The sequence below is a fragment of the Limulus polyphemus genome, unplaced genomic scaffold, assembly GCF_000517525.1.
Source record: "Limulus polyphemus unplaced genomic scaffold, Limulus_polyphemus-2.1.2 Scaffold677, whole genome shotgun sequence".
Lineage (NCBI taxonomy): Eukaryota > Metazoa > Arthropoda > Merostomata > Xiphosura > Limulidae > Limulus > Limulus polyphemus.
Window position 1 is genome coordinate 120,190 of NW_013666287.1, and position 19,120 is coordinate 139,309.

The window sequence follows — 19,120 nt, forward strand, 5'->3', positions numbered from 1 at the left end:
AAATTACTTTCTGTAGATCTTCAGCTATAGTAAGTACACCCAGACATACAAACAGAACGGCAGGGGAAGAACTAAGGTGAAGAATTCATTCCAAACTTACCTAAACAGCAAACACCACTACCGCTAGCACAGCTACCAATGCTCGCCCCTCCTCTTATGCTACAGGCCGTGTCAGACATGCAGACCCCCTCCAAGCCGTTAGAACCAACACACGGCGTGTTAACAAACCTCAACAGGGTGAAAAACGAGGCTGAGGAGCGTAAAAAACAAAACATTTAGTTAGTAAGAAATACAAATGAAAAGAAAAAAACTGGGATTTTCTCCAGTGACTTAATTTTTCACATTTGAGAAATCAAAGCGATCAGAAAATCAAGCTGTTCGTCTACAATTAATAGTACATCGAATAATAGAATATAAGTAGTTCTTCCAATCAACTCTACTGGACAAAAGAGTTAACACAAAACACGTAAATAACGAGTTTAGAAAATAACGATCTTTATACTTTCGATATATATAAGATATAAAAGATTTTTTTTATTTTAACCAACGTTTCGTCTGATGAAGCAGCGAAGACTAAACATTGGTTAAAATAAAAAAAAAATATTTTATATATATCTGGAGTATAAATGTCGTTTTTTTTCTAAACTTTTTATCAAAATGTGTAAATCCCTCCGGTATGAACTACACATTTTGAAAGGCAGCTAAATAAGTATATAGGATAATAGCAACTCATTGATTTGAAGCAAAGTACTTATCTTTTACCAATGGATGTAAAGCTTAAAGTTTGAATAAAAACAACTCGAAACTACTAAAATATATAACCAAAGATATTTTATGATACCAAATATTGCACATTCGTCACAAGTTGGACTCAGAACAGATCCGTTGTACAAAATATTGTAATTATTTTATTTAAAAAACTAAACAGCTTGTGTTCAGAAAGAAACGGGACTCCTCCCCTTCCCCCATACGTGTCATATAGGTAAATAGCGGTTATTGAATCAAAAATCTGTTCTTTCTTATAAGATATCCTGCTGCAATATGACAATGTAAGAACCTATACTACGTTTTGTGTGATGACTGCAAATTAGAAAATTGGATGGACTGACCGTCCTTATAGGCGAATAATGTAACAATCTGGCAAAGTGGATAACCAGAAAGACCTCGGCATCCTTTGAAAGAGGGACTTACATGCTGAATCAATAAGCAAATGGGTCAATTTGCAATCTAAAAAAAAATTATTGGAAAGTCACGTTACATTAAAAATTGAACATGAACACCCAAAAATGAATGTTATTAATGAATAGCAGTTCGTCCAATTCGGTCCAATATATTGTCAATCCACCATATTTTCCATACCATTATCCAATAATGATTGAAATATGAACCTGTTATGTTAACAGCATAATATTTTTAAAACAGCTTGACGCATCTGAATTCATAAAAGAGCAGGTTCATTTAATGATTTTATGTGATGAAGATCAGGGAACTTAGTAAGAAACTAACAGGGCTTTATGTTGAAAACGATGTATAGTTCCCACACCATTAATGTATATTTGTTGTAACATTATAAGGAAAGCCTACTGAAAATAAAATTCCGTTTATTTCTGTACATTCCTCTAGCATAAGTGTGTATTAACGTACAATAATTTTATCAACTTGAGGTAGAGAATATAACGCAATACTTAAAGGGGTCATTGTTATATTTGTATAATTTGTATATTTGAGCGTTGTTTTTGTTTCGTTTTTGCTAACACTTGTGGATCTAATAGAGGTATATTCGTACGATAATAAACTTATTAAATAAAAACCATCTGAAATACTAGCTTAAGAGTTAAATATTATTACACACTCACGTATGCTGCCGACAATATTCTGCTGTCCTTTGATGTCGAAGAATAGAAGAATCAGAAGAAAACCTTCTACAGTCCATCTCATTATCTGGATATAGAAAAGTATGAAACAAACAGTAACTCCTGAGTTACTTAAACTGCTCAATAATGGCTGAAATACGGAAAATGTTATATTACCAACTTAATGCTGGTAAAATAGTACCTACGGTTTATATGTTTGTTTGTGGAATTTCGCTCAAAACCACTCGGGGGCTATCAGCGCTAGCTGTCCCTAATTTTAAAGTAATAGACTAAAGGGAAAGCAGCTAATCAACACCACTCACCGCCAACTTGCGGGCTACTCTAATTGAATAGTACACTAACAGCTCTTAAGATTCAGAGCGAATTCCAAAAATGAGTAATTCTTCTTATAAAACCGGTTTATGGTAGACTCAAACTAAACGAGCATTCCAACTAAAAAAAACTGGTCGTTATGGTAGATTTAATCTGAGAAGGCATTTCAACTCATAAAACTGGTCCTTATGATAGATTCAAACTAAACGAACATTTCAACTAAAAACTGGTCCTTATGGTAGATTCAAAATGAGCAGACATTTATACTCAGAAAACTGATCCTATTGGTATATTCAAAATGAATAAGATTTATACTCGGGAATCTGGCCCTTATTTCAAAATAAACGAGCATTTCTACTTAGAAAACTGATCCTTATGGTAGATTCATAATGAATGACCTTGGCCGGATTAAGAGCACAGTAAGCCCATAGGCAACTTCAGTTCTGTAGGCATCCTTTTCTCCACAAGCCCTCAATTTTGTTTTGACATTGAATTTTTACCCATGAAAACAATCTTTTGACAAATATAATTATTTCAAAATACTACAGAGTTCAATTAAATTTTTTTTCTGAGAAAGCTGTTAAAAATGATAATAATAATGTGTGCTCCTTGACACTAATCTCATAAGCAGCCGCCTATTTTGTCTTTTGGTTAATCTGGTTCTTTGAATGAGCATCTCTACAAAAAAAATATTTTGGTAGATTCAAATTGATCGAGCATTTTAACTAAAAAACTGGTCGTTACGGTATATTCAAACTGAGCAGGTATTTTAACTCAGAAAACTGGTCCTTTTGGTAGATTCAAGTTGATAGCATTTATACTCAGATAACTGGTCCTTTTGGCAGATTCAAGTTCATCGAGCATTTATACTCAGAGAACTGGTGCTTTTGGTGTATTCAAACTGATCGAGCATTTATACTCAGAGAACTGGTGCTTTTGGTGTACTCAAACTGATCGAGCATTTATACTCAGAGAGCTGGTCCTTTTGGTAAATTCTTTTAGGGCATCTACCTGCCTTTCATTCTTCAATCAAAGATATAATTCTAAATGAACACGAACTCCTATAATTGTTTACACCTCTTCCTTTCTATAACACTACAAGCATTCTGAAACTAAGGTAGTGAAATTGTTTTAATTTAAAATAAAGAAAATAATATAATAATTAAACACTGACTAAAATCCACCTATTAATGTTAAGATAAATAAAACAATTATTTATTCAGTAAATTCAGGCGTGGTAGTAATGAAACGGGCAATAAATACACAATAAATATCCACAAATATAGAAATGTTTACAATAAATGAAAATACGTATTCCGAGGCTTCGTGGATGAAATTAACTTCAAGAATGAGTAGAATAACATGGCAATATATTAGAAACGTTCTGAATTTTCTATACATCTTACGTAATGTAACTAAAACTTTGAATACCTTAAATTATGCTTAAAGTTACCCACAAATGACTAATGTTATTTCGTGTTTATCGTTCTGTGATATTTTAATGTCATTTCTTGCTTAAGTAACAAAACACCAACTCGTTTTAGAGTAATTATAAAATTATTGATTTTCGTTAGTACTTACTGTCGGAGCACTTGGATTCAGAGGTGACACAAGTTTCACTCTCAAATCTCCTCACTACGAGGATTGTAGGTTTGTCTTGCTCTTTTATAGTTTTAGTCAAGTTCTATTCCAATTATTTCTGTCTTCTGATTTGTTCCTTACCCTCCTAATGTCTATCTAAATTAGCATCTCGTGACAGGTAACCACCAGAACCTTACCACTAACGTTACGTCACGATAGTGTTCAAACAGATTTAATAGGCGGTCAATGTTCGGTTTTTGTTTCGGAGCAAATACCAAACACCTTCTAGCGTCGAATTAATTTTTTTTTCGGTGACCTTGATGGCCGTGATACCATCATACTGAGAGACAGAATTACGTCACATGGTTATTGTTCCTTTACTAATTTACTTCATAAATTATATATATATGTGTGTGTGTGATCTACTGGAAAATATTTTCAGAATGTTTTTCTGTCAAATATGATAAAAATACAAACGTCAGAGGTAACACAATTAGATTGATAGACGTTTTATCTGATATATTGGTTTGTTGTAATTCGTGCACAGTTACTCAAGGGCTCTCTTGTGTAGTCGTCCCTAATTTTGAAGTAGAGATTAGAGGAAATACAACTATTCAACAACACTTACCGCCAACTGTTGGGCTACTCTTTTATCAACAAATAGTGGAATTTATTATCACCTTATAAACTACCACAGCTGATAGACTAAGTACCTTCGTCGACAGATTTTGATCTCACAATCTACGTATTACGAGTCGAGCGCCCTAATCACAAGGCCATGCAACATATTAGAACATATAAAATCATGGTAGATAAATATACAGCTCCAAGAAACTTCATTGCCATTTTTGTTCTTACAAAATTCTTCTTTTTCTGAGTTTTAATGTATGCTATGTCAATAAAAACTTATAAGTCTGAGATAGCGTAGGTCTTTTTAATTTTAAACTTTTAACTTGACTAAAAAAGTTATTTAAATACAATTTGCTCAAGAAATTAAACATTGGATAAAGGAATCAAGAGACCTTATGCATCCGTCATAGATGTTTGTTTTAAGTAATGTGGCTTCTAGAACAAATCACAAAAATCAAATCATCTACTCTGCTATGAAATGTATAGCTTTGTTAGATTTCTGCGTATTTGGAGGCCTTCAATTTATTCATTGAAATACCTTTAACGATGGATAATTTATTTACAAATTTGCCAGTTATGCCAACAAATATTAATGCTTAGGTACAGATAACTAAACGGGGTTTGAAAGGGTTAGTGCTGCGCTTGAGTAAAAATGTGACTGAATAGACATATTTAACAGATCAGATGTTGTTTTCGACATATATGCGTAACTTTACATGCGTTTTTCTCGCTCATATCTTTTGCTTTACATCTGTTTTTTATCATGTACCATTTATGTAATAAAGTTTTACTATCAACTTATAATGGCTATATATTTTTGTCTACCGAGTAGTAAAACGTTGAATCTTTCCTAAGAATAATAAGTATATGATGAGTTCTGGTATTGAGCAAAAGGCTTCATCGGAACTGTCTATTACAAACGTATTGTAGTTGAGAAATTGTATTCTTCTTTACTTTTACTTAAGGCTCATAGAATTAAGATATAATTAAACTCGATTTTGTTAATTACTGTGTAATTAATGGCGTGAAAAGTTTATCGAGAGCTTCATTATAAAACATCCGGATATAGCGGAATAATCGGAGTTCGGAAATGTGGGATATAAAGTGTGTGAGAGTGTAAGTAATGTTACAGTATTTTTAATGGACAATAGATATTTGTGTCTGCAGGATTCCTGCTCAAAGTGTTCGATCGACTTTTTTACCTCAATTTTACATCGTTAATATTGTAGTGCTATCGCCTGGAACATTTCCTAATATAAAGTACACCTTGTAATAACTGTACACGTATCGAAAACAAGGATGTTGATACGGAAGTTCGAGTCATGTAGGTCAAGTTGGCTGTTTAGAAAACTATTCGGACAATCATGACTAGCCGAAATACTGAGTTTTAATTATAATGCAACTTTTGGGAGTGAAGTTCGATATACATTACAAGTAATTATAGCTTACTTACCCACTGACATAATGAGTGTAAACCGAATAAGTAATGTGTATGTGTAAACCGAGTAAATAATGTGTGTAAGTCCAATACATAATGTGTATAAACCGAATAAATAATGTGTGTAAGTCCAATACATAATGTGTATAAACCGAATAAGTAATGTGTATGTGTAAACTGAGTAAATAATGTGTGTAAGTCCAATACATAATGTGTATAAACCGAATAAGTAACGTGTATGTGTAAACCGAGTAAATAATGTGTGTATGTAAACCGAGTATGTAATGTGTGTAAGTTCAATACATAATATGTGTAAACCGAGCACATAGTATACGTAACGCGTGTTTCCTAAGATATCTTTTTTTTTCTTATGTTTTAAGCCACTTTATAAGCAAGATAACTATTGTATCTGAAAGCTTTTCATGCAAATCCCTGATTTGTTACTGTAGTTAAATTTTTAACACGTTATCTTACATTAAACTTAGTTTCATACATAATCATCTTCTTTCATTTTTTCACAGCAAAGCCGTTTGGGTAAACAAGTAAATCATTTTTTGTAGGAATAACATAGAGTTTCGTTATATTGTTCTAATTCCGATTTATTCACTAAATTTCTTTAAACATTTGTTTCTTCGTTGATAAACACAGACCTACACAATTGACTATTTTTATCGTTATAAACCTTCAGAGTTCCCGATGAGCCACAAAGAGTACCTTTAGACATATTAAATTACTGGTTATTGAAACTTAGATTAATGTAACCTGTTAAACATCGTTTTTTTTTGTTTTTTGTTGTTGTTTTGTTTCGTTTTTCAAATTCAAAATCACCATTCTCTGTAAATATAAGCCAATCACGAACAATGGCGTTTGATAATTGTTTTCATATAGAAAAAAATGCTGTTTGATATATTTGTTTGTAATTAAGCAGAAAGCTACACAATGAGCTATCTGTGCTCTGCCCACCACGGGTATCGAAACCCGGATTCTAGCGTTGTAAGTCCGCAGACATACCGCTGCGCCACTGGGGGGCTCGACATATTTAAGTATATTTTCCACTCGAAGCAATCTGGATAGTTCTACATTTGTGACGTTTTGGGAAGTAGCCGTCTTTCTGTTTTGTTTCCAAACGTATAATTTACATTTTAAATTATTCGTTTAGTTTAGTTTGAATTTTGCGCAATGCTACGCGAGGGCTATCTGCGCTAGTCTTCCCTAATTTCGTAGTGATAGACCTTCAAATTGCGCTAAACCACATTTGAAATGAAAATGGAGAACATATTTTCAAAAACGTTTATTTACATCTGCAGAAATGTTTGACTCCTTGAAGATTTTTTTTATATATTTACTGAAGTGTACCACAGATTCCTCTAGAAATCTCCAAGTTGAATTGATTTACTGAGAAAACAGAACCTTCCATAATTTATCTCCCGTCTTCTTTCCTAGAATGCAGTTTTTATTCATAATTAAATTTAATATAGCAGCATTTTTGCAAATGAATATGAGAACCTCCGAAACCAGTGCTACTGTCCGAAATACCTACAATACTTCAACACCCATGATATACATAACTCTATTGAACCTAAACCCTTTCGACCCAGGTGATGATGGGTCTGTTTCTGCTCAGTTCTGAGCTTGTGTTATATTGCATATTGATATCATTAATTAATGTCAAGTTTATGGGAAGACTGTTCATTTATTATGAAAGGACACTTTGATACAGTACATGGTGCTCCTCTTCAAATTTACCTCCAATGACTCAGCGGTAAATCCGCATATAACGCTAAAAACTTGGTTTCGGTACCTGTGGAGACAGCAAAGATAGCCCATTGTGAAGCTTTGCGCTTAACTACAAAAAAACCTCTTCGGATTTGATTATTTATTTCTTTTAGCGTCTTGCTTTATTTAGAACACATATGCTGTTCATAATGAAATATAGTAACTTGAAAGTAGCTAGTAAACGTGTTGTTTTTCAAACGTCCAGGATCTGTGCTCTTGCGTAATTAAAGACTTATAATACAAATGAATTTTTCAAAAATTGAGATTTAATTTCATAATGATTTTTAGCACATCTTAATTTTTAATTAGTTAAAAAATGGAAATCAAGAAAGTCAGTATTCTTATTATACTTTCTTTTTAAGTTAATATTCAAATCAATTTTTTAGAGATTTTAAAAACATATCTAGTCGTCCTCATTCCCATATTAATTATATAAATGATTCTCATGGTCAATGTTTAACGACAAAGTTCCTTCTTCAAACGATAAATAGAAAGGTGTGAGTGACATCCAATTAAATGCATTTAGTTACTCAGTTATCTTCCATTTTCAACGAAACATATTGAATGAAAACCACACAGAGTTGTAGTGTTATTCACTTCTGTTCTTTATTACCTTAAAAACACATTTTTACATAAATATAGCCAAAGTCATGGACATGGTTTACCCAACATCTAAATCAAGAGTCCGTATTGTAAGTTTGCTTAGTGAAGCAAACTCTTTGTCAGCTGTTGGTCGGACATGGTTTACCCAACATCTAAATCAAGAGTCCGTATTGTAAGTTTGCTTGGTGAAGCAAACTCTTTGTCAGCTGTTGGTCGATATCTCATATTTAACAACTTACAAAATTCAAACAATTGAGAGAGAAACATGATTAAAATTTTTCATTGACATAAACCTGTATGTAAAGTCTGTAACCATTATCCATATCGTTTTATGTATTTTCGTTTCGCTACTAAGAACAATAGCTTTTGATGTGATCAATTGTCTATTTCCAAAACATCAGTTGCAGGGAATCTGAGTGAAGCTGAGGTTGAAGCCACGACTCACGTCATTGTCATCAGCTATAATTCGTGCTTCAAATGGTCTGTGTTTCGCTACAAATTAAATAGAATGAGGTTAATTGCCATTTAAGATAGTTCAGTAGTGAAAAAATAAAGGTTTACATATAAAACAAAAAGTTTTACTTATTTAAATCTATTCTTTCAACGCTCACGTTGATCTATAATTTATTTCTCTATGTAAGTAGGAAGAGTGTTGTTTGTCAAGTGAAAGACATATCTGAAATCACTTTCTGTGGTCGTGGTTTAAAATATATCATACTGTCGAGTAGTAGAAAATAACTAGCCTTGTGAAAGACAACAATAACAAACACTATAACTCAAGATAGTAGAAAATAACTAGCCTTCTAAAAGACAACAATAACAAACACTATAACCCGAGATAGTAGAAAATAACTAGCCTTCTAAAAGACAACAATAACAAACACTATAACCCGAGATAGTAGAAAATAACTAGCCTTGTGAAAGACAACAATAAGAAACTCTATAACCCGAGATAGTAGAAAATAACTAGCCTTGTGAAAGACAACAATAAGAAACCCTATAACCCGAGATAGTAGAGAATAACTAGCCTCGTGAAAGACAACAATAACAAATACTATAACCCGAATAGTAGAAAATAACTAGCCTTCTGAAAGACAATAACAAACACTATAACCCGAGATAGTAGAAAATTACGGACCTCGTGAAAGACAACAATAAGAAACCCTATAACCCTAGATAGTAGAAAATAACTATCCTCATGAAAGACAACAATAAGAAACCCTATAACCCGTGATAGTAGAAAATAACTATCCTTGTGAAAAACAATAAGAAACCCTATAACCCGAGATAGTAGAAAATAACTATCCTCGTGAAAGACAACAATAAGAAACCTTATAACCCGAGATAGTAGAAAATAACTATCCTCGTGAAAGACAACAATAAGAAACCCTATAACCCGAGATATTAGAAAATAATTAGCGTCGTAAAAGACAACAATAAGAAACCCTAAAACCTGAAATAGCAGAAAATAACTAGCCTCGTGAAAGACAACAATAAGAAACTCTATAACCCAAGATATTAGAAAATAACTAGCGTCGTAAAAGACAACAATAAGAAACTTTATAACCCGAGATATTACAAAATAACTAGCGTCGTAAAAGACAACAATAAGAAACCCTAAAAACCTGAAATACCAGAAAATAACTAGCCTCGTGAAAGACAACAATAAGAAACTCTATAACCAGAGATATTAGAAAATAACTAGCTTCGTAAAAGACAACAATAAGAAACCCTAAAACCTGAAATACCAGAAAATAACTAGCCTCGTGAAAGACAACAATAAGAAACCCTATAACCCGAGAGAATTCGAAAGGTAGACCTTTCTTCATCAGGGGACAAACTCAGAATCATTAAGTAAAGTTTATTTGTTGAACTCGAGCCGTCCCTAATTTTCAAGTGATAAGCCACAGGGAAGGCAGGTAGTCAACAACACCCACTGCCAATTCTTTGGTTACTCTTTATTAACGAATAGTGGGAGTGATGCCTGTCACATTGTAATGCCCCATAGCTAAAATGGCGAGCATGTTCGGTGAAGGGATTCGAACCGGCGACAAGCAGATTACGAGTCGAGTGCCCTAACAATCAGGCCATGCCAGGCTCACAATGTAATGTGAGAGAAAAAAAATGAAGTGACGTCAAGGTTACGCAAGGTAGACTACCATAACAACCAGGAAGTACTTTGATTAGCTTTCAAAGAAATTTTGTATTTGTAATTGATTTCCGTTATGTAACACGACAAAATAAATCTGGAAATTATAATGTTAGATATGAAGAGATTAAAAAGAATTTGTTAAAAAAAATAAATTAAATAAAAAGATATATTGGGTACTGACAAAGTAAAATAAAAATATGATATGAACATCGATTAGCAGGAAAATGTAGAAAGAATAAAAAACATTAAAACTAATATGGAATAAACAATAATTGTTAAAAGTGTCAGGAATAAAAGTATGCACCATACATAAGAAAAAAATTACTTGTCAGACAGGGAAGAGATTACGGTCAAAGATCACTAGATCCAGAATCTATGTTTATCCCACAACGGTATTTAAAGTAGTAATCTAATATGCTTCATTCATTTTTCTCACATCTTTAGCTTTGAAAGCAGTTTCGATGCCTATGAGAAACAGGTCATTAATGAAGTGTTGGGCAACAGGAAGGTCTTATTTGATGGTAATAGAAGATTTAGGGTTATCAAAACGTTCTCAAAGAGTCGTTTGGGGTCTGTTTTACATACTGGTGATTGTACTTTTGAGGTAAATGGTGTCGTGAATGCTGTGTAAGTAATTTCTTTAGTATTGTTTCAGTGTTTGCGGTTACAATTGTCGGCAGAAGAGTCGGTAGTTTTTTAAGAACCTGCAGGTTAGACAATTAACTTTATTTCATGGATGGCAGTCATTTTATGAACCAGGATATCTTTAAGAATTCTGTTCTTCTGGAAGGAGACAACAGGAACTTCAGGAAAAATTTATCTCGGGTAATCATTGAGTTGTCATAGATGGATTTTTTTTTTCAGAATATGCGAAACTTCTGAGTTTAAGATGATAATTAATAACAAGAGGAATTATGTTTGATTCTTGAGTATTACACTGTTTAAGTATGCTTTTTCGTTTAGTGTTGTGAGTGTGTCTTTACAGCCTCTTTGTAGCGTGTTTTGTTTTAGATTCTTGGCGCGTTTTCTGTTGTTGTTTTTTCACCAGTATAGATTTTCTTGATTCGGAGGCTTAACTGTAAGTAATATTCTGTTTAATGTGGGGTGGGGTAGGGTGGCAGCTTTGACAGTGAAGATATTGTGAACTGTCTTTGGGGTTTCTGCACAAATCAGTGAGTAAAAGACTGTCCTTTAAAGAGACAGTGACGTCAACAAAGTTAAATTGGGTAGGACTCGGTTATCAATGGTAAGCTTGATTGTTTTGTGAAAGGTGTTCGCATAAGAAAAATAAATGTTTGGGTGATTCAAAACCGGAGGTCGAAATGAAAAATATATCACCTATGTAAAATCCCCAGGTGTGAGGCTTCACAGCGTAATATATATGTTGGCATAGTTAGGAGCCATCTTAACACCCATTGGAATACCGTTAATTTGAAGGTGAACTGCGCCATATCTGTCATATCCAGTGTCGAGGAGGTCTTTCGCACAATATCAAGTTTCATCAGGCCGGCTGGGAAGGACAGAGAGGCACAGTAGTGGTTGAGATGCCAATTATAATACCAAATTACAGAAAGAACAAATGTTATCATGTGAACTAGATTGATTTGGTGAATGCTAATCTTTATTAATATTACTCTTTTACAAAACGTTCGTTGTTAAATTCAAAGCTGTTTAGAGATATGACAAAATTGGCGATGTCAGTTATTTCTTGATATTTTGGTGGGTTGGAAGGGTTTAATGAAATTTTTAGAATTCCAAGTCCTCGTGAGATACACTGATAATCGCTTTTATATTGTATTTTTTAGATATTATGAAACCACCATAATTCTGAACACTGAGTGGCTGAGATGGCGTGTAATTTGATTCATAACAACCCTATCCCTTAAAAAAATCGCTCATGAAAATTGAAGTAGTATGATCTTACACAAGGGCGTTGAGATCCAGCCCAGGCCCCGGGGTCAGTAATATCATCGCCGCCCCCCCTTTATTCTGTTTATTAACTTTTGCTGAGTTTTCATAAAATAAATTTGGATGACAAATTTCTTCATGAATCCATGAAAAAGCAGTAGCCATTGTAGTTCATTAAGTAGTGTGCCTTTCTAGTGAGCTTTAGAATATCCCACTGACGGGCCTCTCAACAGACCCCGGGCCAGCTACCACCCTCTCGTCAGCCCTGGCTTTACACTTTATGAGATATCAGAACAGTTACTAGCTATGTACATTAAAGAATGGTGTAATTTCTTAATAAATATATGCTTACGTACATATAATAGGGTTGTTTCTCGTTTTACCCTGAACCGGATTCAATACTGATCCACAAAATCGATCAGACGGCCCTAACGTTCCAGTAACGTCAGATCCGCTTGGAAGGATCACGTAGTCAGATTTACAGTTCATGTCTCCCACTCCTGAAGTGTTTGCGTTTGGAAGTTGACCAACGTCGAAATCCGCTCCAAGCGCCTCCCAGCGGATGGAACAGTACCCTGCCTCTCCTCGCACGCACGCTGTGTATTGCAAATTGTTGAAATAATAGGCGTTATTTCTTTGGCCGTGAACACCGTAGTTGAAACTCGAAACGTGACCTGACGGACCCAGGAAGTACTGTAGACAGCCGGAACTTGCTAATACAAAAACCACAGTGTCTCATGAACATATATAAAGTTTCTAAGAATAACGGCACCAATTAGCATGTGTAGAAGAAAGTTAGGTCAAACAATTTGGTGAATTGTACGAACTTCCATATTTATATAGACACTCAACAATTTATACACGACTGTTTGAAAAACTCTAGAATATACTACTTGTTCTAGATACTTATGTTTATATTTAAAACAAGTCTGAACACGACACTCATGTGTACTTGTCCACACTTCAGGTACTTGTTTAAAAGTGCGGAATGTTGTGACTAAAGTTTCTATTCAAAACTTTAATACGGATCTGATCACGTTTAAAGTTCCACATTTCAACATCATTTAAACTCTCCGACTTGCTGAGAAGGAAAATAGGTAGAATATTAGATAAAAAGGCATATTTGTTGCTCAAACCCTGACGAGGACTAAAGTTTCGAGGATAAAGTTATTTGCCAGTAAAATTATAGAAGTTTCTAGAAGTATTGAGATGAACTCTTGTGTCAGTAAGTTCTTTCATAACATTCATTCATAGTTACTAACCGTTTACTTTTGTGTCAATAAGTTCTTTCATAACATTCATTCATAGTTACTAACCGTTTTTCTACAGCGAGTGGTATCTTAAGATGAACGTGACTTCTCATACCTCCTCTTGTTCCGGCCCAGCATGGCCAGGTGGTCAGGGCGCTTGATTCTCAATCTGAGAGTCGCGGGTTTGAATCCCCATCACCCCAAACATGCTCGCCCTTTCAGCCGTGGGGCGTTATAATTTGAGGGTCAATCCCACTATTCATTGGTAAAAGAGTAGCCCAAGAGTTGGCGGTGGGTGGTGATGACTAGCTGCCTTCCCTCTGGTCATTTACTGCTAAATTAAGGGCGGTTAGCGCAGATAGCCCTAGTGTAGCTTTCCACGAAATTCAAAAATCAAACCATCCTCTTGTTCTTAGTATTTTTCTTCTTTGGCACTTTATGCTAAAGATCACTTTTGCAACTGTAACTTAAGTCTGAAATTGTCCATATTTTATATATTTGTGTACGAAACAATAAACCCTTAACAAATCATATTGTAGTCAAAAACCTAATAAATAAAGATATATTAGTACTTAATAATATTAATGAAGCTTGTTATACACTGCAGGAACACTGTTGTAGCACTCTCGCATGTGCAAATTTGTAGCGCTCTCTGTTTCCATACTAAGCAGACTAATCATCATATGTGACAAATTCATAGATGTAATCACATCATGATTAGTGGAAGAACGATTATGAGCAAGAATATTTCTGACTTTTAAAGGTGTATGATAGTAGGTACCTGCCTAACAAAAACGTTTTTCTGGCTAGCTGTCATTAAAGTCCCTATCAGAAGAAATCAAAATAGAATACACAAGCTACTGTGACCAACAGTAAAAATGGATGTACAGGCATAGAAGTTGCAACATGCATCAAAGTGTGTCCCAATTGATTGAATTCTTCAAAAACAGTCAGAATCCGACTATCTTCAACCGTACTATTAAAGGCCTTTCTTATAGCATCCAACAAGTCCAAAAGTAGCTTATCTTAAAAGTACAGTTCCAGAAGTGCTAAGAGTGTAGACCATAAATAGTGAATGGCTAGAAGCAAATGATGACTTAGGTTTCAACTTTCTGTGAATGAAGAATAAAAGTAGAGAAATATGAAAGGGGGGTGGGGGCTCTATATTCTGTGTGTATAGTCTTGACAGTGCTGGCTGCTGGATGTGGTTTAATGGTACAAGGAAGTTCTTGTGATGTATTTCCAGCCTAATGTACAGTCACTTTCTCGAGGCAATAACCCACCACGCTCGCAATTGTATGAAATTGGGTAGAAGACCATGTAAGTGACGTCATTCATCTTTCTTGGCTAGTATAAATCTTGCACTTCTACAAGGTTCAGGTAATTGACCCAAAAACCTGAGCATTAAAAACTAAACGAAGACCATGTAAGTGATGTCATTCATATTTCTTGGTTAGTACAATCTCTTGCACTTATACAAGGTTCAGGTAAAAATCTCTTGCACTTGTACAAGGTTCAGGTAATTAACCCAAAAGCCTGAGCATTAAAAACTAAACGAAGACCATGAAAGTGACGTCATTCATCTTTCTTGGCTAGTACAAATCTTGCACTTCTACAAGGTTCAGGTAATTGACCCGAAAGCCTGAGCATTAAAAACTAAACGAATACCATGTAAGTGACGTCATTCATCTTTCTTGGTTAGTACAATCTCTTGCACTTATACAAGGTTCAGGTAATTGACCCAAAAACCTGAGCATTAAAAACTAAACGAAGACCGTGTAAGTGACGTTATTCATCTTTCTTGGTTAGTAAAAATCTCTTGCACTTGTACAAGGTTCAGGTAATTAACCCAAAAGCCTGAGCATTAAAAACAAGACGAAAAACAAAAAATCATGGTGATGGTCCAAGTAAATTACTTAATACAGAAGTCCATTCAAGCTGCATCAGAAGACATAACAGATGTATGATCGAATGGAATTACTAATGATTTCAGTTTCTTCGGTCATTTTTCTCGTAGAAAGAACTGCTTATTTCAAGATGTCAATGAAACTTGAGAAAATTTGGTTTATGAGCCTTCCTCATATTCAAAACATTGTTTATTATCTTATTCTTAGTATCAGAATATATGACAAATCTCATCATATTGCCTTTTGGGTCAGAAGATTCCGTTTCGTAATCATAACTTTTAATCTGGATTGGACATGACATCGAAGCCACTTACTTTCCTAAAAGCTTTGCTATGAAAATTTATCGTCTTCCATTAAAAACACTGAAGGCTTCCTTCTTAAAAGCATAGCGTCCTTTGGCTTCACATCGGTGAACAATCTTGCTGTATGAATATTTCTTCTCTATTTCTATGGCGGCATCTGATGCGAAATGTCTGTGTATAAGTTATACTAATTGCTGTTATAAAATATGATTCAACCTCTGTAGTAACTAATTAGGTAAGTAGACTTTTAAACAAATCTTATAAGCCGTACAGTAAGATAGTCCACTGTAAAACTTAAAGCAAAAATCACAAGGAAACCAATTATTTCAATCTACACATGAGAACCGGCTCAGAAAGTCAAGTACCTTACAAAAATCATTGTGGAACAGGAAAGAGAAATACTTTCTTAATCATTCATATATGTTAGTAATTGCTTAATAAACAATTGTAAATCTACCTAAATAGGAAGCAGAACAAGGAAGTTGAGAAACTCGGATCATCCACCTGCGCTGAATACTGGTAGACGTAGTATTTATCCCTTGTTTGATTTCCAGTTCCAGCTGACCATTTCCGGTTCCGACATCTAAATACACTACACATAAAAAAAAACTAAAATGGGCAATTTTTATTTTCGTACTGTAATTTACAAGTTTTATCTCTTGACCTTAGTTTGAATAAACAAAATCGAATATGTTCTGAAACTGGATTAACTATGTGATCCATCCATAATTATCAAACTGGTGATATTGCCTTTATCAAAATAAAAAAATATGTGGTATATTTTAATTACAAAACTTTGAGAAAGGGGTTATCTATCAAATTTAAATTTACTAACTTTTAACGCCAGAGGGCACACTTACAACAAAACTCTAGATAACGTTGCAATGCACTTCTCAAACTACTTTTTGAACATGAAATATCAAGATAAACCCTTATCAAATTCTTTACAAGTCCAGTATTTTTATCATGACGACGTTAAAAACTCAATATAGAAATTTATCATTAGTAGTCATTCTTAATTTTTCACTCTTCTAAGTGAAATCTGGGTTTGAAGCTAATTTATTCGAAACGAAATAACAATAGTACGTTATATTAATCGAGTGAAAGGTTAAATCTTCTAATTCTTATGAAAAATAAAACTTAAGTTAAAAATGTACCATGTTGTCCAGTCAAACTCCCACAAAGTCCACAAGAGGGCAGCCCAAAATCAGACATTCTTCGTCCATCCAAGGTGAAAATGAAGTTATCAGTCAAATCCCCACAGTCGCCTGCCAGAGGTTGGGATAGTTCAAAAAGTTGAAAATCCAGTCTATACTGGCAAACGGAAATCGGTACCTTTCTTATGGTTATCTTACATGAAGTAAGTGAAGTAATGGTGGAGAATTCCGGATTAACGAAATATGTTACATTCTCTCTCGAGGTTTTACCACACGTTCGTGAAACTGTTAAGGATTAATGGAAATAAATCCATATCGATAAATACAAAACAGAATAATATAGCTACATATATATGAAAATAACTAACAAATACGTCTCAAGAGTGTGTATATCCGCGACTGAAAACCAAAATATGTTAAATGTACTGTATCAGCTGAACGGTATTCGAAGGACGAAACTTTCTGGACCAAAAAACACCAGGTTACTTCTTTTTCCTACATGTTTCACATTATACCTCTGTTTTAATTCAACATAGTTTCTAATGAGATTACAGGATAACAAATGTGTGTGTGTTTTTTTAGGTATGTATAAATCACATGCTCTCACCTCTTAACTGTTAAATGCAGAAAGAAACACAGGACAACTCATTTTGTGTGCTAAGGAGTTAAATAAGATATCAATGGAAATTAGGTGTTAAACAGCATATTGAAGTATTCAACATTTCCAACTAATAACCCCATTATTTACTAATCTGTTACATATTTTTTTCATCTCTATTCCCCCCTCCTCAGTGGAACAGTGATATGTTTCGATACCCGTGGTGGGCAGAGCACAGATAACCAGCCCATTGTGTAGCTTTGTGCTTAACTTCAAACAACAAATTTTTCTTTGTTTTATATCAAAGCCACATTGGGCTAGCTGCTGTGTTCACCGCGGGAATTCAAGCCCCGGATTTTAAAGTTTTAAGCCAGTAGGCTTACCGCCTCTTTCTGTATCTCATTGAAATATCTACAATAAGAAAACTAGAATTACCCACTATTTTACGACTTGTTTGTGAAACATTGAAATTCACTGCGAAAGGACTAAAAGTACTTTAAATATCCTTGGAAACTTCAATATTTTGTTTTACACCTGATTTCTAAAGTCGCCATGTTTCCCACTTTGGAAATGATACTGAAAATATTTTACATGATAAGCAGTAAATACCCCGAGGTTTCATATTTATTTATCATGATGTCAAATTTTAATTACTGCTCTAAGACACTTTTTGTATGGTAATATTTCATAAATAGAGGGCTCTGTATTACAGCTCATGCGCAGAAATTACAAATTTGACTATTCTTATACATGTATATCGCTAACCTTTTCAACTTACTTTTCCCACCCTTAGAATTGTTTGCTAATATAAATAGATATAAAAGTGTAAGATATTATATCAGTTAAAAATTTTAAGAAAAAAACACCTGTTTAATAACAAGCAACCTTACATCAATTTCAAAAAGAAACTTTGCCGTTAGAATTAGCATTCTGTTTATATTGTACGAGAAAGTTTAGAGCATATAGCAATTTCAAACAAGAAACTCAGCCGTTAGAAAAATGTCTTCTGTTTATATTGCTGAAAAACTGGGTTAGAACGCAGAAAAATAGTTTAGACTGATAAAAAATTATTTAAGATATTTAAAAGATGAAAAGAGCTAAATATATGACACATGAAAGGATGGTAATGTTGTTGATGTTTCGGGCCTAAACCTTTCTTCAAAAGCTTTAATCACAAAAAACACAAAAGAGTTGTAGAGTGTTCTATATATGCATGTGAACAAGTATACAGGAAGCGTCTCTAATAATATTCTTGGAAAACAATTAATAAAAATATGATAACAATAGCAATAATAATAAATAGTCGACTAAACAATCTAGATAAAAAGAAAGAAAAACTTTCATTTAGGCCACTAGGGGATTAAGTGTCTATATTGAAAATGATACATTGTTCTTCACGTTCCCTCACTTGTTTGTCCTTTGAAGCAGATTATAGTACCACAACAGAAAAATGTCAAATGTAGTTGTTTTTACTATTATTATGTTGAGAAACAGGTTCTTCAATGATGACATTGTTCCCTGAATCGTTCACTCACCATGCGTCCACTGTCACCAGTCCTTAGAATTAGACACAACTCGTAGAATATGCAGTATGTAACCGACTCTGATATACAAGTGAAAGAACGATTAATA

At 34.0% G+C, this 19,120-nt stretch overlaps 1 protein-coding gene across 1 annotated transcript in view; it reads right to left on the minus strand.

Annotated features, from left to right (window-relative positions):
* Positions 1–13,576, minus strand: part of LOC106459893 — a 31,910-nt gene extending 18,334 nt beyond the window's left edge. Inside the window, exons 1-3 of the mRNA XM_013919565.2 lie at positions 13,537–13,576; positions 12,658–12,870; positions 101–250 (exon numbers count right to left, since the gene is read on the minus strand). Coding sequence (XP_013775019.2) covers positions 101–250; positions 12,658–12,870; positions 13,537–13,576 — 403 coding nt within the window. The remainder of the gene's footprint in view (positions 1–100; positions 251–12,657; positions 12,871–13,536) is intronic.
* Positions 13,577–19,120: the final 5,544 nt, after the last annotated feature.